We start from the raw sequence: 22,249 nt of genomic DNA, 5'->3' as shown, positions 1-22,249 counted from the left end.
AATTCCTGTTCATTAAGCAAGTGGTATAATTTCTGAAACAAAACATTTCAATTAATTTCAAACTTCCAATTTTGTTCAACTTCTGAATTTATTTTTTATTTAAACCATCAGATAAAATTTATAAATTAAAATTATTTTTTAAAAAATAATAAAAAAAATTCTTGTGCATATAAACTACAACGGTATAAGCAAAAGAATTGATAAATACTCAACAGAACGGATAAAACGTAACAAGCAAATGGATATATAGATTTGTTTATTCCAGAAATATTTTAACAAATTACACTTAATTCTAAGTTGCTCCTAGGAGCCTCAGAGTTTAAAAATAAATAAGAAAATCTATAGATAATTTTAAAAAATTCAATTTCCGGCTTATTTAGCATATCATATTTTCAATAATTATTTCGAGAATGCTGTTGTTGTTTCTAATGGCACTTGTCATTGACAAGCCCACTGACTTTAAAAGTCAGTGACTTTAAGCCACGAGTGCTTCTCTTGTTTTTCAGTAGCGCCATCTAGGGCTTAGAGTACAGCTTAGTTGCACACACGTCACAACCCTTTTTGCAGGGCGGACTTCATACATGCATTTCATTCACTCATTCACAGATCGTAATTTAGACCTGAATCAGAGAACGATCACCCCTGATCCAGTACCCCCAGTGGTATTACTCTCGACATGGAGGACTTTGTTACCACGATAGATTTATACGTGTGCCATCCACCACACGCACGGAGAGTCTTCGGCCGTCTGTGTTCGAACTCACAACCCAACAGTCTATCCCTACCAACCAGGCTATCCCGGCCTCAGTGAATAGAGTAAAGGAATCAGCTGAAGCTTTAAAAGAGATTCTCCTCTTTCTTAGAATTACTTTTGTTTTGATTTCGTTTGATTACTTTTGTCGTTTCGTAGAATGAAAAATATGAAATTTAATTTCATTCAACTCAATTTTTTTAGCTATATTGTATTCTTTCGATAATTTATATTTCGAGGAAGATGATCTGTGGCATTTTCATGGAAGTAATTAACAAAATTGTGAATCTGACGAAATAAGATGTTAATTAAATGAAAACTCAATACAATATTAAAACAGATCCACACGTGTAAGGAAGAAACAGTTTTAGTTTACAAATTGCTTGGATTCTAAGAAATTTAATTTTGATTTTAACATGGAATGGGCTTTTCAATTTAATAATTAAATTTCTGTGAAAACTGTAGAAAAATAAGTAGAAAAAAATTCCAAGGAGTGTGTTTAAAAGGAGTCAAAAGACTATTTTGGAAATGGTTAAAGCAGTATACATAATATTCATATCTTTATGATGGAGAAATGTTGTAAACACGTAGATTAAATTGCAATTTCAGTTATTTTTCCTTCTTGAATCTATGCTACTGTTTACATAAACATACTTTCCATCTAAACATCATAATTTCATTTTATAAATTATCAGTAAACAAATATATTTAATTAAATATGTTTGTTTACTGAATCTTGTATATTGATTTATCGATATATTTTCAAGGATTGGAAGTAAAAATTAGAAGCTTTGAATTCGGAGCATAGTTAATTCAGAAACGTGTTCCATAAAATTCCGTTTATAGTATCTAGAATTTAAACATAAATCTTAGAACTTGTGCAATTAGATTTGCGTTTTTAGAATAATAGCTTAATGTGAATAACTGCATAAATAAGAATTAGAGATAAGAGAAATAGAAGATTTCTAAATGTTATACAAAATATAACGTGGCTTCTTCATTTGTTGTTTATATTTTTCTGTTCGATAATAAACAAAAAAACTTTTCCCTTGTTTTTGAAAGGTTGTCAAGTCTTAAACATTTCTTTGGAAATCGGTTGTAGCAGTGAAAAAGAATAACTTGTTGCTTGTTTGTGGAAATAAACTGCCTTAAGGAATCTTTTAAAACAGAATTCTTCTTTGGCAGTTGTATAGAGAAGATTAAATAGACTTTATGATTGAATGTCGGTGTAGACAGAAAGAATAAGATATTTCATTCTTTTTTCGAGATTTTGAAGGAATTTATAAGAAGATTTGGAGACTTATGTTATCTAAAACTAAGGATATTAAATATTTTCTCCGTTCTTTTAACATATTGTGACATTTAAGGTAAAGAAAATGTTTAATAAATGTAAAATTCAATGATAAGTGCACAGTGAAGGAGTGAAACTGGCTATCAGAAAGTCCTTGCTCGTTTCACTTTTAAACATACTTCACCTCTTTTAAGATAATTTTGTAGTTAAATTAAGATTCAATTTTGAAACAACTCAAAGATATTTCGGGATATATTTCGAAAACTTTAACTGCATTTCGATGACAAGAAATGCTTAGCTTTCTTTAAATATTACACCAGAACAAAGATATGACGTTTGTGTTTCATGTTTTTAATTAAGCTCAAGTCCAGGATTTTTGTGGAATTAGATAAAAATTAGTTTTTAAAATACGCAGTAATCTAGTTCCAAAACAGGCTACCTTGAGAACAATAAAGGCAAATTGTTTCATGTGATGCATGCACAAAGCCAATTAAATTTCATTTTTTGATTAATTACATTATGTCACAGCTCGGGAAAAAACTAATGTAAATTGAAGGATGCCGTTACTTTTCCATGTGTCTGTAATTTACAAGAATTGATTCTAATATCTTTTCAAAGTATTCAACCAAATTAATTCGCACTTTGGTCTCATCATTACAATTGATAAGTGTAGTAAGTATTAAAAGGTAGTAGATAGTAAGTAATAGTAGCTTAATAGATATAAAAAAAATGCAGAAATATTTAACAGCAAGCAGATACTTATAGGAAAAGAGATTTTCCTGTGCTTGAAGTGTTATTGTTTATAAGTATATACATACTGTTGATCTAAACTTAAATTGAACTAGAGAAAAATTCGTTCCTGTACCAAAGACTTTATGTTGAAAATTCTGGTTTTAATCCCATTTTATTATGTCATAGTTTGATTAAGGTCTATACTTTTTTGTTATGGTGTAAAATAAATTATATCGTGACATGAATTCAAAGATCATATTTTTTACAGGTTGAATTACATAAAATTTAAAAAATAAAACTTAGCAGCTTGTAAATTAAATTCCAAAAACGTGAAAAAATATAACTATAATAAATAGATATTTATAATATAATATTTATTCCAAACTAAGAATAAGAAAAGCTAAGAAATTCAGAGGCATAGGATAATTCTTTTGTAATATATTCACTATGGAATGACAGAAAATTATGTAATTTTTTGGTGAAAATTTAGATTTTATTTCTGTATTAACAAAATGATACTTTGGTGAAATATTGCTGTTTTCAGATAGTACATTTTAGCAAGGATTTCATAAAACGTGTGTAAAGGCTTTGCTATAAAATGATTTTTTTATATATATATTTGGTACTGAAATGGGAAATTCAGTTTTCCAACAAATGGGACTTTGAATGTAACATATATTCTTGATAATAAATCAGTTCTTCGTGTTTTAATTTCTATAAAAGTGTAAAAAATTACTAATTGATTAAAACACTTGATTCTAATAGCCTTTTATGTGCATATATTTTAGTAATCTTTATAAAGATTTAAAATCCGATTTGAACTGTCTGTTGGTTAGTATGCATTCAAAATGGAAGATTAAGAGAACCAACCAACAGTTGCGTAAAACGACTTTTTCTTCTCAAATCGTAAGCGAAATGAAATATGTTTTAGCCTTTTCGTTTATAAAATAACAACAGTCCACCACATAAAAACATAAGCATTTGTAAAGATTATTATCAATAATTATCACAGTTATAGTTACGAACTGTTGCTTGATACTTTATTTTAGATTTTTATATAAACGAAATCACGATGCCTTACTTTTTGCCTGTCAAAACAAGATGGCTTCCGATATACCTGCAGACGCTTAAATGCTCTGAATTTACGAACGCAATTTTTATGCGAGGAATTTGAATATGATGACGAGTGTCTGAGACAGGTGTTCACGACAATTTAATTTTATTATCTCTAAATATTATTAGCTCTACATATCATCTATAAAATTTTCAGATTTGTTTAAAGACATGACGGGAATATGTTTGAATTTAAATATGATTAGTGATTGGTGCTCTGTTTATAGAAAGTTTTAAATTTTTTCAAAGACTATAAGATTTAGCATTTTTTAGTAAGTAATTTTATATGTTTAAATAATTTTATATTCAAAGGAAGATATCCAACTGTATAAGACTTTTTAAATAATTATCTGATGTTTCAAAACTCTAAAGGCTAAGAGAGAGAATTAAAAAAAAATCAAAGCTTCTTTAACTACCTTTAGTTTTATATATAATTTAGTAATTCCAATTATTTTTGTATTTCGAAATTTTAGAAAAGTGTTAATTTTGAATTTGTAAAACAATGAACCATATTTTATCTATATTTGTTTCACTTAGAAGCTTCATAGTTACAAAATTCAGTGGTGACATCATAGCAAATTTAAAGGACTATCGAAACGTTATTGGATTAATTCTCAAATATTTTTTCTTTGTAATAAATTATTTAATTTAAGTATTAAAAATAGATTTTTCCTCATACGTATTTAAAGAATAAAATAGTAGTTTCAACTCAAGAAAAAATGTTCTCAAAAGATCAAATTTTAATGTAAGATGCAACTGCCCGCTCCCTCCCTGATATTGTGGAACTAATTCATGTTTTAGATAATAGATCTCTTCAACATTAATCTTTGATCTTACAAGACATAAAAAAATCAGAATTCATTTGTCCAAAATTCTGTCATAAAATAAGCAAATGCCATGCCTGATACCAGCAAATCTTTTAATACAAAATTTTGAAACTTTCGAGTTTCAAACTGTTATTCAGAGAAACTTTTGCTACGTGTTTGTTTAATTTTAGTTACTTGCACAATACTAATTTTCCACATTTAAAGTATTTTTGATGTTTAATTTCAACTCATAAAATTGTCCACTTTCTTTAAATCGTTTAAAAAACTAATGAGAAATTTTTAGATCATATTCATTATTAATATTATATTTTTAAATAATAATATTATTACTTTTTTGATAATAATATGATAAAATATAGATATATGAACTGTAAAATTAATATTATTTAAGACTAAATATCTAAACCCTTATTTTCCAAATAATTTAAAATGAAATCTTATTTTGATGCTGTAAAAATCAGAGGCGGAAACCAATAATTCAAGAAATTTCTGCATCTATTGGAAAATTTCAATCTTATTTCCAATGCTCTAATCGAATCGTCCGGATAACAAGATCCATACAGAAGAAGAATACACGTCAGCAATTGAGGTGCGGGTTTTTTTTAGCTTCATTAGGGATCGTTAAGTGCTGTTATCTTAAGAGATAGAGGAATTATTCTCAGGTGACCCAATTTTGTTATTTGCTCTGATTGAGATGTTATCCAAGAAATTTATTTCCAATTTTGGGGTTTTTTGAAATGACGTGATTGCTTCTTCTATTCATGTCAATAAATGATATTTAAGATTACAAATCTAGGATTGAAATTTGGGGGATTTCCACGCAAGACTTTGGATAAAGAATTTCTGTATATTTAAGCAGATTATTTTATAAGGCAAATTAAATTTTCGTTGTTCTCTAGTAATACGCGATTTCTAGCGATTAATTTTTAAAAGAAAATGAATCTTATTACTATGCTTCCTCCATATTAAAATGGGAAAAATTACATTTGCGTATTTTTACGAAAGGAAAAAGACGATTGTTTGCCATACTTTACATATATTTAATCTAAATGAAATTTATAAATTATTTACTCTTGGATGCGAAATATTTTACAAAGCACTAAAAAGAATTCTTCACAAACTGTCCCCTGTTTCAAAATTCATGATTTGAATTAAATTATCTTAATCTGTGTTATTTTTTCCACATTTTTTTGTTTAAATCACCGTATGCCTTTACATCTTATGTATCTCTCTAGTGATATTTTATAATTTGTTGTATATTCAAATATGTTGTAGGGCTGCATCTGTCATTAATCACATAGGATATGTTGGGGATATGCAAGTATAATTTTTCGATGATATTTCGTAGGCAAGAAGGGTAAAAAAAAATTAGATTTTTGGGTCTGTAAATTTTGATAACATTTTAGTAATATCACGTCAATATAAGTAACATATCATTCTGTTTCATCTTGTTGCTTATTGTTATTTTGTATTTGTGTTTCTTCTTTCTCATGTGGATGTAATGTCCGATTTTATTTTTTATGAGGAAATCATACATCTCGACGTTTAATACTTCTTCTCAAAAGTCGTAGTTTTGAAACACCCTGCGAATTGGTTCTAATTTTTTTATATCAGATTTTTTTTAGTGATCTTCTGATGTTACCAAATTTTCTTTTATTATTGAACAATAAGTGAATCAAAGGCGTAGAAGATGCGTTTATCGCTGAATATGATATTGTAGATATATTGGAACAATATATATATATATATATATATATATATATATATATATATATATATATATATATAATACAAGAGAGGAAAATACAGATTGCTATGCTTTATAGGGAAAAGGTGATAAATTATTTACTTTATTGCTTCGGTTTTTTTTAATATATTGCTACATTTTTTTGTAAAGCTTTAAAGGAATCATCACACTGGCTTAAATACAGATACACTTCATTTTTCGTTATGAAAGATAATACGGGGAATGCAAGAATTCATTCATTGTCAATATTATATTTTTAATATTTGGTCTTATGATGAGAGATGTGTTTTGTTGAGATATTTACAATATAGAAGCATTAATTTTTATATAAACTACAGAATTACCAAGAGTTTCTTAGTTCAAACAGCTGGTTAAATTTAAAGCCATATTTTTACGATGCTTTACAGAGTTTTTTTTTACAAATATAAGAAATTAAGGAATTTATTAAAGATAAATATCAATAACTTGCAAAACCTTCAATATTTTAAAATAATCCTTCATTAGGGAATATTTTCTGCTTGAAAAATGCAATCTTGTGTTGTAATCTCGTTCATTCTTTTACGAAGTAACCCTCCTCCTTTATATGAAAAGAATTTTTGAGTTAAAAGTGTCCAGAATTAATTTAGATGTCACGGACCAATCTTTATAATCTCAAATTTTGGCTTAAGAAAATAAAATTCAATGTCATATGATGGAGGGTTTAAACTACATTTAATGGAACAAAAACTTGATTACTGTACTTAAAGGGATTGAACGTAAGTCTAAACTCTTCTCTTTCGAAATTTTCTTATTATTGGCCAAGAAAAACGATTTTGCGGTGATGATAAAGTCATAATAAATGAGAGCTAAGAATAGATCTCGAGGGAATCAGAATTTTTTTCGTATCATGTGTAATCTAAATACTTGAAGAATATTTTCGTTATTTTTTGTTTCCTGTACGTAGATTTGTATCCAGCCATTTATCTCAAATGTTATTCCATTGCACTAGAAGTTATTTACAAAAATATTAATAATTTTGTACATAAATGTAACATTCAGTAATCCTTAACCTAAGTGCATTAAAAACTGACTAAATTTTTCAAGAAATTTTGAAAATTCCTCGATATAAATATCAACATCAAACATGTATATTAAAAATAATAGTGTTAAATTTTAAAACATTCTTTCAGGTGTATAAATATCAATAAATATCATGATAAACCATAAATATCAATTTCTACTTTGGAGCGAAATGAAATAAAGACAGCCGAAGAAAGAACATTGTATGCCAAATATGTGGATATGATAAGTACGTAAATATGTTTAAAATTTGAAAATACGTTAAATATGCGAGCAAAAATAACTGAGAATTATATATCATCCTAATCGCAAAAACTTAATTCTTTACGCGTGACATGATTCAACGGGATACAAAAAAAGTTTTGGAATTTATGCTTTCATTTGCTGTATAAATGTTGTGTTCATTAAATTTTGCGTGCTATTTTTTTTTAATCATGAAGCGCCTTTCCTTTAAACTATTGTTAATCATTTCAATTTCTTTTGTAAGCCTCGTGCCCTATATGTTTCAAATAATTTTAACTGAAATATAAAAGGATAGATATTTAATGTACTAGTGATATTTTAGAGCAGGTAGATGATTTTTGAACATGCTGAACTGCGATATCGAAACTAAAAGTCATTTAATACAATGTCTTTGCGCAGGTTAGCTATGACTGATTCTAGAAATAAATGATATTATCTTGAAGAGAAAATGATGATTCTTTGATTCTTTCAAGCAATATAATTTTAAACTCTAAAACTTTATCTTACAGATGTTGTTAGTAAGATCTGTAGAGTAATTGATTGAATTTTAAAAATATATGAAGTTGAAGTATCGTAAACTAACTTGAAACTGAGTGAAGGCAAATAAATTGTTAGCATCCTTTATTGCAAGGTCACAGAATGTTATTTTCCCTCTCTGAAGAAAAGGACGGGATTTGCTGTTATTTCTCCACATACTTCTGTTACTGATATATTTACTTGAGAAACAGTTCCTTATCGGGGAAAATTTTTTGTCCGCAATTTTTTTAATAAATTAGGTTGTGATAAATGTCGACTGTATAACATTTTTCAAAGATTTTTTTGTGTAAACACTCGGTATCCATTTTAAAATGCGGAAATTTTCTTTCAAAAACTCCGATGTAGAAAGTCTATTCTATTCTTTTCTTTCTTTCTATTTTTCTTTTTTTCTTGAGTTCTTACTATTTTTAACTCTGATTCAAATAATAAATGCTGAACCAATATTTAAAAAAACTCAAGCAGAATATCACAAACAGAGTGAAACAATTAATAAAACATTAAATTAATAACGCAGTTAATATTTTATTTCTACTAGTTACATGTTTTATTGTAACAAAAGCATAAATTTAAAAGCGTTTTCTGATTCCTCAATATTTTCTCTTAAATACTGCCTAGTATTTAGAATTGTTAAAATTTTTGTATCTTTTTTTTTAAATCCTTTTTTTTATTTTTATATAATTCTTATTTAAAATTCAAATTGTTTCAATAATACAGAAATGAGCTGAAATCAATATTTGAGGTTTATCAGCAAATAAATCCATTAAATTTCAGTTATATAAATATCAGGTTTCATTTATCAATTGACAAATTTTGAATTTTGAATTAATATATCTGAAGATAATTTATTTACATTATTTCATACTGCATGCATCAGTACTTCATTTTTGATATTGGAAATAATTGTTTCCTCTTAAAAAATAAACCACTAATAATCGTTAAAATCATTTTACTTAATTTATTATAGTCCTTTGCGAAAATATTTAAACATCATCTTTAAAATATAACATGCGAAATTTCAATTGGAAAATGTGTCATCAGATTTATAGTTTTTATTACAAATTATTCATACAAATTACATTAATAACTAGAATTTTTTTTAAAAAATTGCACATTTCAAATTTTGTTGATAAAACTAAACCGTTAAAAGTAATAATATATACGAACCTTCTGGTCATCAAAGGCGGCTATTAAGTAAGTACAATATTGCAATTCCTATAGGCTGACAAAATAAATATTGAAATAATAAAGAATATTGCAATGTAATGTCTTTTTACTTTAGCTATTATCTGCTTAATCAATATTTGTAAATCTAATGCTGCAGTAAGTGAAACTGCTTCTCTAAAGAAAATGTTTTCTAAGCTTGAAAAATAGTATTGCTTCCGAGTTAGAATTAACTTCATTAATCACTGTAAATATCTTCTTTCCGCCGATTACTTTATATAAATGGGGATTATTTATATATGGGAGAAAAATATATTTCATTCGATAGTTATTAGTTTTATCTTTAAAAATTTAATACTTTTCCTTTAATACGCGTTACGATATTTCATAAAATCTTAGTACATATTGTAACTTAGTGTGTACACTGGGTGCATTGGAAAAAAATTTTTTTTTATTTGTTCAAATGCTTGAAGTGCACATCATTCTCATACCCATAAAAAACTCATATGAATATTCCATTATTGATAAAATTAGAACTCTGATTTGGGGTGAGACATTTTTAAATTGACATTATGCATATTAAATAATAAGTAATATGCCGTAAAAACTGTGTTTTATGCATAATTTCCTGAATTTATATATAATATTAATGATAACTTCCAATTCAATTTTATATTAGAAGACAAACGATTTCTTTTTCTGAAAAAGCTCTCATTTTTACTTCTAACTGTATGGAGGACAAAACATTATTCTTTATTATGTTAGGAAAATTTGTTTATCCTTATATTAATCTCAAGAGGAAATATTCTTTAAACTACACAATCCTCGACATAAATAAGATTTTTCAATTTATTCCACATTAAACTGCTTTTAAGCATATAAATATTTCAAAAAATGGTTTTTCCCATTCTTACTGATAGCTCATTTTTTAAACTATATGAAATAGAACACCCAAAAGGAATTTTTTATATATATCAAAATGGATTTTTATCTGACCCTGGAGATTTACTTTGCGTATTGACAAAAATTTTAAATCATTTCTACTGTTAAGATCTTCTTAGTATCGTTTAAATCTATTTTAAAATTCTGGTCTATATTCTATTAAATTTAATACACTAATCAAAGGATAAAACTTTTGATTATGGGATAAATACCTGAGAAAATTGGCATAAGGAAGATTCTAGTAATATATAGGTTTACCTATTTCTTTTGGTCAGTGAATGGTAATAATTGATCATAGTAATGCTCCCGATGCTAGTATTTTTTTGTTCCTGTTTTAACAGCTGTAACTACTTTTGCATGTTTTTTTTCTTTCGCAGTGATAATTATTTTGACTTTTTGCATTTCTTTCTCTTTAATTTTTTCACATACTTTTAGGCTACCCACGACTCAAAAACTTCTCATTAAAATGACTCTTTCTTTAATTGGTTGATTATAGCAGATTATTTTTTATATGCCTACAAAAGCAGTGTTTTTATTATTTATATCGAATTTCCTTTTCCTTTTTATGATATTCAATAGGATATTTTTTTCTTTATATGTTCTGAAATTCGATTTATTCTTAAAATAAAAAATAAAATAAAGTTAAATAATATTTTTATATGCCTACAATAACAGTGCTTTTATTATTTGTATCGACTTTACTTTTCGTTTTTATGATGTTCAATAGGATATTTTTTTTCTTTACATATTCTGAAATTCGATTTATTCTTAAAGTAAACGATTAAAAAAGATTTATATCTCGTGCTTTAGTGCAAACTTCTGAAAGTATTATGTTGCTTAGAAAGGATAATTTTGTTTAGTTTAGTTATATTAACGTCCCGTTTTAAAGCAACACTAGGATTATTTCGGGACAGACGGATGAAGAAGACGACATCTGGGCTGGCACCCCCTCTTCAAACTTCCACACCACACCAGCTGGAGGACGTTTAGCCCTGACGTTATTTAACGTGCACCAGACCCGCTTACACGAAAGTCTGCGGTGGAATCGGGTGTCTCGAGCCTCAAACCCTGTATTTGCTTAGAAAGGAATCTGTGTCATATAATAACACAGAACCAGAAAAACAGTCGTCACTTAGCGTTTTGTAGAGAAGGTGAGAGGCAAAATAGAATCATAATATAGTACAAAATTTACTCATTCAAAGGGCAGAAGGCACGTTTGTAAAATTCGTACTACTTCCTGTTTATTCGAAACTGCCCCAGAGGAATGATAAGATTGCAAAAAGTGCAAATTTATTAATTAATATTTTTATGATATGATTCCACTTGCTTCATTACTGGACTTTCTTCTGGATGGATTCAAGCTCCAGAACAAAGCAATTATTGACTGCAATTAATTTAATTAATCTTATTAGAATATGCTTGTTAGAACAATCATGAAGAATCATCGTAGAACAAATTGCCTATTTACAATGATTTTATTCTCTTATTGAATTACACCTAGCTCTAATCTTTGAGACTTATGTTTTTCAACTTGATGCTTTACAATGTGACTTTTTAAATTCATGACATTTATCCTCCTTTTGTGCATTTAGAAAATATATAGTCTTTAGAATTATAGAAAATTATTTAAACTCTATTGTATATCTCACTCGTATATATATATTTATATAATTTCCTATTTCCCTTTTTCTTATTTATTTTGCATCCGGTACCGTCTTAGCATTTTTACATTCTGAAATTCCTTCAAATCCTTATTGGATATATTTTGCCCTTCTTTGTGTCCGATCGGGAATACATCGGAAATAAGAATATGTGCATTATTTCATTCAATATCAGCTTATACTGCCATCTTGAAAAGATGCGAGAATTCAAAAGAAATGCAAACATTTGAGTCGCAATTTTGAGTTCAGAGAAATAATGATTATTATTCCTCAATTAAATCATTTTTGCAAGAATGAAACTTTAAATATTGGGCGTTGAAACTGATCCCCCTCACTGATTACTCTAGTGAAATTTCTGTCAAGGTTTTGTCAGACATATTTTGCAAATCTGTCCATATAGACGAGAGTTGAGATATTGTGCTTTTAGCGTCTTTTGTATTTCACATGAAAGGGTTACTGAACTCATTTGTTAGGATAGCACACGGATTTACAATCACAAGTGCACAAAAATGATGGAAAATGAAGTTTCTGATAAAAAAATAAAGAAGGACAAATTTCTATTCTATACAAATCCGAGGACTATATCGGGGCCGCGGTGGCCTGGTGGTAAGGTCTCGGCTTCGGAACCGGAGGGTTTCAGGTTCGAGACCCGATTCCACCGAAGAACCGTCGTGTAAGGGGGCCAGTTGCACGTTAAATCCGTCCTGACCAAACGTCCTCAAGCTAGTGTGGTGTGGTGTGGAGAGGGGGGTGCCAGCTCAAGTGTCGTCCTCGTCATCTGACCGCGATTCAAAATTACGATTTCCGTCCCAAAATAACCCTAGTGTTGCTTCAAACGGGACGTTAATATAACTAAACTAAACTAACCGAGGACTACATCTTCAATTCTAAACGCTTGAAACATTTGCACTTCATTGAATTTTCTGGCTGTCTCAATTTATGGAACTTGAAAATTACCTTGAATTACTCGGGCATAGATGAATAAAAGATACTGATATGTAAAATGAAGATTTTCTTAGCTTATTCATTTTCTAAATACAGCTTGCTACCTCAATTCCTCCCATTTCAATTTATAAATTTTTTTAAAAATCATTTGATAAACAAAATTATTCCGAAAAGTAATGATAAACAAAATGGTATTGATTATTTCTGGATATGATAAACAATATTATCCTGAAAAATAATGATAAACAAAATGATATCGATTGTATATGTTCTTAGCATGTAACATTGATAACCTTGTGTACTGCCCATCCAAATTACTAGATTTTGCCATATGCAATTTGTTATTTGTACAATTATTATTTTTGTATTTTCTTTATTTATTTTCATGCGTTCTTTTGTCCTGAAATGTAAGCATTTGAAACAATTTAGGTCTCATTTTACTATGCAGGGAGTGAGGGTGAAAGAAATGCTAAATTATTTGATACATATTATACCATTATTCTTTGGATGAGTGTTTGGATTATTCTTATATTTACTCTAGGAAGTTATATATTTATTTTCACAATTATTTTTTTCTCTTCAATTCACAGACTGACTATTCGAGCAAGTTGTCCCATGAGACTGGAGAATTTTCCCATGGACGTGCAACGATGTCCACTTCAAATCGGTAGCTGTAAGTACCTTACTTTAACCTTAAGTACCTTATTTATTCATTTATATAAAGACTTATATGTTTTTTATTTGATTTATTTCGATATCGAATTTAATTACTACAAATTTCTACATGATTTGTTTTCCACCTTATTTATTTAGGAAATATAATCGAAAACTAAATATTAAAAGAATGATTTTAAACAGCAGTATTTTCTTTAAAATCGTTAAAACTTAAATTTATGAGAAGTTTCATGCTTTATCTCCGATATAAGAATCTATATCTGAAATACCTTTTCATATAATATAATAGCAATCATGCTCTGCCTACAAATCCATAAAATTGATTAGAATTAAAGTACTTAACCATTAGTATTGCGATTAATGTTCTAATATTTACAGCACTACAAAATGGCGATAAAAAAAGTAATATGGTGGTTAAATCCATAACTGGTGAGTCATTCGTACGTAAACACGCTTTGTCTGGGAATGAAACAATTTTCTAAGCTGACGGACTGCGAAAATAGCATTAAAGGGATTGTGAGAAAGCGGTATTCCTCCACAGGTTGAATGAAACGCTAATTTAACCTTTTGTACTCAGTTGGCTGCCCTACGGCGTTACTGACTTGCATACATACATTAATTCGGAACATATCAGTTATGCGCATAGCATAATTTTTCATTAAAACAATTTAGAAGCTCTTTTGCTGGGATCCTACCTACTTATTTTCGCTTTTAGTAAAAGTAATTGCGTTGGCGTTTACAGCTATGAAGACGCGAAAGTAGTCTGAAGAATGCAAAATGCTTTTCATTAATGTTTGGAGTTCCACGATTTAATCACGATTATTTTAAGACAATAGATGGAAGTAAGCTTTGTACACCAATGCCAGAAAAATTGCAATCTGTATAGTTTACGCTTGAAAAGGAAAGCATATGCTTTCTGCTCTGTCCCGGATTTACTCATGACTTAGAGAAATGAATCTTATGTGAAATTGGAATTGTACATTTATAACTACTCCTGGAATAGAAAGCACTAGCTCATACCACATCGGACATTTTCAGAATCTAGTGACAAACCTTAACACAACTTCTGTACAGTAAGCGATATCGAGGTTTGGGTGATTTTTCAAAAGAAATTTATTCGTACGTTGTCACGTTTAATGGCTATTGGAATATTGTGTCCCATTTCCCCCCTCCCCCAAAAAAAGTTTCATTTCCATATATATATACAAGCATAAATATTACTCTAGAGAGCTCCATTTAATTAATATCATGTCAAGTGTGAACAATTATTATAAATGGATATTAATTATTGCATAACTATTTTAAGTACGGTTGCCCGAGGGCAGTTGGATTTGACAAAGAGTGTCAAGAGATTTTGACAAATTCAATTAAAACCCTGATGTTTTCAGAAGTGCTTTAAGATGTCACAATTTAAAATATAATGTCGTTCTTCTACTTATTTTTAGGATGTCCCCTACAGGTTTTCATTACATTAAAAAAAAAAAAATTAAAACTGTACAGCATATTCACATTCCCCAGAGCAGTTAGAATTAATGCAAATGTCAGGGTAATTACAAATTACGCAGACATAATGATTTAAAATACATTAGAAAAGAACCAGGACAAATGCTAACGAGGACTTCAAACTCTTCACAAATATATCATTTTGATGCTGATATCCGAAATTCAGTACACTAATACTCGTTTGAGTCATACAAGTCTTTATTTTGTCAATTTCATTGAAAAAGGCAAATAAAAAATAATGGTAAATACGTATCAAAAAGGCTTACAGAATTTATTCAAATTATTATTTGTAACAATTTTTAAGGTTTTTATAATATGATAAGAGCTACTCCCAATTACCTTAAAAATTGAAATAGTGGGAAAATTGGGAATTTGTAATACAATTTTTAAATTCAGTTATTTTTAAGAAAGCGATATATTAGTATATTATTTAATCGAAATAATTTTATAAATGTTTACTTCAGAAATGTTAATAATAAAGTTTCAAAAAATTTAAATGTATATATTTGGGGAAGTGTAAAAGTGAACAAATGTAAATTTAACTTCAAAAATCCAATTATAATGTTAGTTATTAGAAAACTGTGCTTAAGTTTTTATAATGCAGGTCTTGTCCCTAGTAAAGATAAGACTTTCATTCTTGAGCTTTCCATAACCTTCGCTCTTGTTGCCAAATTCGTCATTAACTAGCCAGCTAGATGCCAAATTTGTCGCCAAGATCGAAGATAATTAACCTGGCAATTAGCATCCAATAAATCTCTTTGTCCACTGATAAAACTAAAGCGACAGGAAAACAGTACTATAGATAAAACAGTACTAATATTCATCAAAGATGGTAAAGTCTTCATATTTTCGAGTAACTTAACGGCAATAATCTGACGAACATCAAAGTTTGACCTTGGAATCGAGCTCAGTCTTCTAACACAGCAAACCAGCGTGATAAATTTGGCAGATTCCATGAAATTTACATTCTTGATCTAAGCAATAATATAAATTTCATTTTCAAGAAAGCTGCTTTTATTAAAATTATTTGTTTCCATAAATAACTATTCTAAGTCGTATATCTATATAGTTATATGCCTTTAATACTGAATATAAATATCTAATTAGCAATTGCTATGTTCTTATTCTAAGAATAAATATTTTAATTTCTATTTTCCAATAATAATCTTAGTTCTTCACTTTAATTAACTATATTTTATCAAAAGAATGGGTTTAAAAACAAACAATTAAAATCATGATTTATGAAGCAAGTATTCTAATTAAACATTTTAATCACATTTATAAAATAACTTAATTTTTAATGAATATCTTTAAATTTTTTTAAATAACAATATGTCTTAATTTATTGCTAATAATATTTAATTTTCAATGAAAAATATTATTTCTCATTTCTCACTACACTTATAAAAGTTTGTCAAAAATTTCTTATTTTTATTATTTCTTACATTTTAGACTTTACTATATTTTATATCTTTACTATTCATGAGTATAAATACTAAAGAATTTGAAATTAATATTTTTCAAATTTATTGTTGAGGAGGCCACTTATCTATATAAAATCTATTTACGTAAATCAATATATTAATTGATAATCAAGCTCTCTAAATTTATTAAAATATTGTATTGTCATCAGCAATCATTATCTATATAAATTTGTGAACTCTAGTGCATCAGAAAGTGAGTGAGTAAGAAATGGATCACAATATTATAGCCTTATAATATAAAACAATTGAATTTAAGAAAAGGAGTCCTGCTAAAATTACTGCTAAATCCTGCTAAAATTACTAAAAAAATTCCTTTAATTTATTTTTATTGTCATTCAAAGGAATCCATTGTAGTAAAATTTGTATTTACTATATATAAAATATTTAATTTTTAAGAAATTCGTACTTTCACAGTTGGCTATTCTGACAGAGATATTCAATACAAGTGGAATCCGGCAAGAAGTGTTGTTATAGCATCTGATATGAAGCTGTCTATGTTTGATGTCACCGATACTCCTACTGGAAATTTAACTGAGGAGCAGAGAAAAGGTTAGTATGGTCTCTAACCCCTTCACTGATTTATTTTCTTTATAATGAAATTAGATGAAATCTTCACTTTTGGGAATGTTTTGTCGTTTTGATTCTATGTCATTTTTGTATAGTATTATAACAATTATGAATAGCATAAATGCTGTGTAAAAGAGTAAAAATAAGATAAATCGATGCCAGCATGGTGTACAGGCATACCGATTAAGGGGTTAAAAAGAAATAACTCAATTTTTTTTATGAATACTTTATTTTCATTTGATGTATTATTTAATAAAATCATATGTAGGAAGAATTTTATTTCTAAAAATTACAATAGGTCAATAATATCTGATTATATTTAAACCAGAAATGAAAATGTAAAACTTCTGAAGATGGATAATTTTTTGTGTTAAAGAAGGGAGTTTTAATAAGATTAAATGAAAACATTTAAGAAAGAGGAATAAAAAAATGAATATTTTTTTAGCTTATGTGAGACTAGTACGATAAGGCAGATTCCTGCTTCAAGTAGCTGGAAATATGAAATGGAATGTCTAATAAAAAAATTTTTACTCATATTTCATAGCAACTGTCTTTCCAAAATAATTACTTTTATAAACTTCTGGCTCAATTGGCATTGCAAGGTATTTGACACTAAAAAGGTAAAAAAAAAAAAAAAGTCCTAAAAGAAACAAATTTGCTTCCTTTTGAAAAATTCTACTCAAAAAATCTGTATTTTTTTCCTACAGAATCAAACTAAGGAACAAAATCTAAACAAGGAACTATTTTCGTTAAAGCTTAACATTGCCGAGATTATGATTCCGACAGCGAAAGTTTCGCTTTAATGATATTTTTATATTTTCTATTAAAAATAACTGCTAATTTACGGATAACGAAAAAAGGAAAAGAAAAAGATTAACCCGGGAATTACGGAGGTAGAAAATGTTGAGCAGCTAATTATCGTATATTTAGGTGATTCTAGATAACTGCAAAAAACTCTCCGCGAAGGACACAAAAAACATGTTTATTAATATCTTCATAATCCGGTTTCCTTATTAAAGTGAACTTTTTCAGTCAACCTCTAAAACTGGTTATTTAAAGCGATTTGTCGTGTAGGGATGACTTAATAAGGAATCTGAGTGTTTTAATTGCTATCAAATTCCGGGAGTAGCTATTATTTTTTTGTCGGTAGTTTTTATTTAGTTGCTGCTTTCTATACTTCTAATACGAAACCAAGAATTTTTACCGTTTTTGAAGAAACTTTAAAGTGGTAAACTGTGAAAAGAGAAATCACGATTAATAAAGAAGAAACAGAAATTTTACAATTGATGAAAATAATAAAAATAGGAGAAGTGTCATTCAATGAGATTAAGCCAAAATGATACAAATGATAAAATATTGAAAAATAATATTCAGTTTTTCTAAAAATCAAGAAGTGATTATTGATGTTTCTTACTACTATATTTTGTCATTATTTGAAATTAATGAGACGCTTTAAAAGCTTCTAAAATAAACTACAAAGTGTAGAACTTAACTGAAGTAATAAAGACAAATTGTTCTGTAATCGATCTAAGTGCTGATGTCGAAGTGTTGTAAGTAGGATTTCTAGAGCGTGTTACAAATCAAGACTCTTTTTCAAATCAATATTTCCTTTAGATAGTATAAAATTTTTGCGACATCAAATGATTACAAGAATAATAAAATATGATGAAATATTTCATATTATGCATTAAAAATATTTTATAGGAAATCGTTTTAATGTTGGGAAATTTTTTAAAAGGTGAATTCTGTCTAACAATTCCAATTTAGAGGCAAGATTAATAGTTAAAAAGGTAGTAACTTGTTGTAAGCAACCAAGAACCTTAGAATATTTTAAAATACCAGACAATTTTTAAGATAAAATGACTTTTATTGCATTTTGGCAATATTTAAATAAAATTTTGATGCAAGTTTATAAGGACAATTGCAAGTTTATAGGTATAGTTTATGCAAGTTTATAATATATTTGCAAGTTTAGAGGTTCAGATTTTTATTTATAGTAGAGGTTGAATAAAAGCGATTGACAGTTCCCGGAAGTTTGTACAAATGAAGTTGCAGAAAATAATGAGTTTTTCAGCTTCGAACTGCCCAGATATCTAAGTCAAGAGGGCTTTCTATGGTTTTCCAAATTACTTTATAAATTACTTTAATAAATTTGATTTCGATAATTGACTGCGAGTTTACTTTTTAAATTTTTAGAACTGTTTTACACTGTAATAGTAATATTTTAAAACTTTTTATTGCCAGTATCAGACCTATAAACTACTATCGCTACCTGTACAATCTTTAAAGCAAAAAGTAATCAACCATTAATTCATTAAAAAAATTAAATAAATTTACTTATACTGAATCTAACATCCTATTTACTTCTATATTGCTATGACGAGGACATTAAGATTATAAAAATGTCAGCATTTCAAAAGTTTGGCAGACATTAGAAAAGTGTGCATATTTTACGATTTTTCTATTAATTAATACCAACAACAACATAAGAAAGTACTGGCTTTTTCTAATAATTTTAAAGAAATGCTCTCCAGCATATTTTTCGACTATTTCTATGAACTTCATTAGGAAAGGTTCTTGCCGATTCTTATGTATTATTTTAGTGTTATTATTAATTCGCAATGTTGAAAAAAAATGATACAGTCTACTTAAATGTTAAACATATTTTTTCCGGACTCTATAAAAATAAATTTATTTCTTGAAGAAAAACAAACTAATTGTTCTTGAAATATAGAAATATTTTTGAGGCATTAGAAATATAAATTTATTTAATATTGCAAGTCATGTGCTGTCTTCTGAAGCAAGAAAAGCATAATGGTATGGTGAACTGAGATAGTTATTTCAATTTTTGAGAAGCTTTAAATCAATTTCATTTCAAAGCTCTGAGCCATACCATATTAAATTACCACAAAAAATTATGGTAACCATAATTTTTTTTTGAAATTCCGTAGATTTACTTGAAATGAAATTCGTATAGAATTAAACCAGATCAATAACAGTTCGAGAACGTTTCATTGTCAATTCATTACTCTTTCATTGATTTTTTCCGAAACCGTAAAAGTCGGCTTAAAAGAAAGTTCCTCAACTGGTACGCATCACCCATCTTTGTTTTCCTTAATGGAATTTTTAACTTTCGGAAAAAATGAGTCTCTTAATAATTTAGAATCAATCGCTTCTACCTTCTACAGATGAGCACTCTTAGAAAAATGTTGTTTCATTGCCGTAAACGTTACAAGTTTTAATGATGTAATGAAGAAAACGATCATAAATCTTCAAAAATGGCATAGTAATGAATGAATGAATAGAATAGTTGAGATCTAGATCTAGCATTCTGAATAAACATTTTCTGACTTTCTGATTTGATTTTAGAATCAATTTCGACAAATCGGAAGACCATTTAAATACTACAAATATTTTTGCAAAATTGAATAACCAATTAAAAGCTTTTGGAATGCTTTATTAAACATTGAATTAAAAATAAATCACAAATGAAAAAAAATGTAATATTAACATTCAAAAGTATATATTGAATAATGATAAAATCAAAAATAGGTTCAACGCATGGTTAACAGCTCAAAACTCTGATCTAAAATCGAAATTTTATCGTAAGTTTCCTTTTACTTTACATTTCATTCTCTCATAAAATCATAGTATCTATATAAATAATCTAGAATTTTGTTTTCAACTCTGACATTTGAAATTTAATTTATCTACAACATTTTAATTATTGATGCTATGATGATTTATGGTAACCATAAACGCAACCCCGAAAACACTCGGAAAATATGGGATGCCGCAACAGTCTTGACGGAAACTATGGTTGAATCCTAAGGACCAGCATCGGTCACTGTACAACCCCACAAGTAGGAGACATATTTCGTCATTCGAAAGGGGTAACTGACCACACACCATTTCTGTACCCACCGGGACAACGAGAACCAACCAATATTTCCGAAGATTTTCATTCCCATGCCTGAGATGCTCATGGGGGAAATGAAGGTTTATGGTACTTGATTAAAAAATATGCACCAGCAGATTATTATTCTTAAGATAAGAGCAATTTGATACTGAAATTTCAAATTTTATTTTAATCCAAACAGACGCAATAATTTTTACAGTTATTTCGTTGAGTATTATAGTATTATCAATTCAAAATTTCAATTTAATAATTATGGTATTACACTGATCTGTATTTAGAAAATATTTGAAATCTATTGAATATTGTTTCTCTTGTGACATTAAATGCACTTCAAATTTCTTTCCATATCTTATTAAGTCTGAATATAGTTCTAAAAAAGATCTAAAGATTATTTCCTTATTTAATTTTTTAGGCCCGTTTTCGGTGTTGATGGTAAGCTTTCACCTAAAGCGCCATATGGGATATTTCATCATTGAAGTCTATGCTCCTTGTACTATGCTTGTTGTGCTTTCATGGGTAGCATTCTGGATTAACCGAGAAGCAACGGCCGACAGAGTTGCTCTTGGTAAGAGAGAAAGTTTCTGTTTTAATATTTTTTTTAATAATATGTATGCATTATTTGCCTGAACGCCGTTAAGAAATCGTGTGATGACTTAATTAAGGGGACAGAGGACAAAAATGGACGAAAATATAAAATTTTCTTTTTTATTGTTCGTCGCCGAAATATGTTTATACTTAACTAAAATGGCTTTATAAAATTTAAAACTATAAAATGTATTCTTCAATAAAACAAATATTTGAAAGGTTTAGAGAAAAAGAATGTATTTTAATGATTTTTCTTAAAAAGATTTTCTAATTAGAATTAAATATCTTTAGAATATTCCAGGTGTCTTAATTTTTCAGAAAATTTAATAAAATTGATAATGAAGATTAACATTAAAAGAAATCTAGGTATACATCTTGCGTTTCGAGTATTTTTAGATAGCTAAAAGACAATTTTAATTCAGAAAAGCATAAAATTTTTATGAAAATTCACTGCGTTGTGCATAAAAATATTTTTGATAAGTAAACATTTAATTAGAATGACAAAAT

The 22,249-nt window shown here is 28.0% G+C and overlaps 1 protein-coding gene across 1 annotated transcript in view; it reads left to right on the top strand.

The window, feature by feature from the left end:
- The window catches only part of LOC129960398 (gamma-aminobutyric acid receptor alpha-like), a 98,916-nt gene that overhangs the window by 64,898 nt on the left and 11,769 nt on the right, over positions 1-22,249 (top strand). The window contains exons 5-7 of the mRNA XM_056073818.1: positions 13,600-13,682; positions 17,086-17,220; positions 21,570-21,722. Coding sequence (XP_055929793.1) covers positions 13,600-13,682; positions 17,086-17,220; positions 21,570-21,722 — 371 coding nt within the window. The remainder of the gene's footprint in view (positions 1-13,599; positions 13,683-17,085; positions 17,221-21,569; positions 21,723-22,249) is intronic.

The sequence above is a fragment of the Argiope bruennichi genome, chromosome X2 (assembly GCF_947563725.1).
Source record: "Argiope bruennichi chromosome X2, qqArgBrue1.1, whole genome shotgun sequence".
In the NCBI taxonomy this organism is placed as follows: Eukaryota; Metazoa; Arthropoda; class Arachnida; order Araneae; family Araneidae; genus Argiope; species Argiope bruennichi.
The sequence above is the reverse complement of the archived record's forward strand: the minus strand, read 5'-3'. Positions and strand labels throughout refer to the sequence as shown.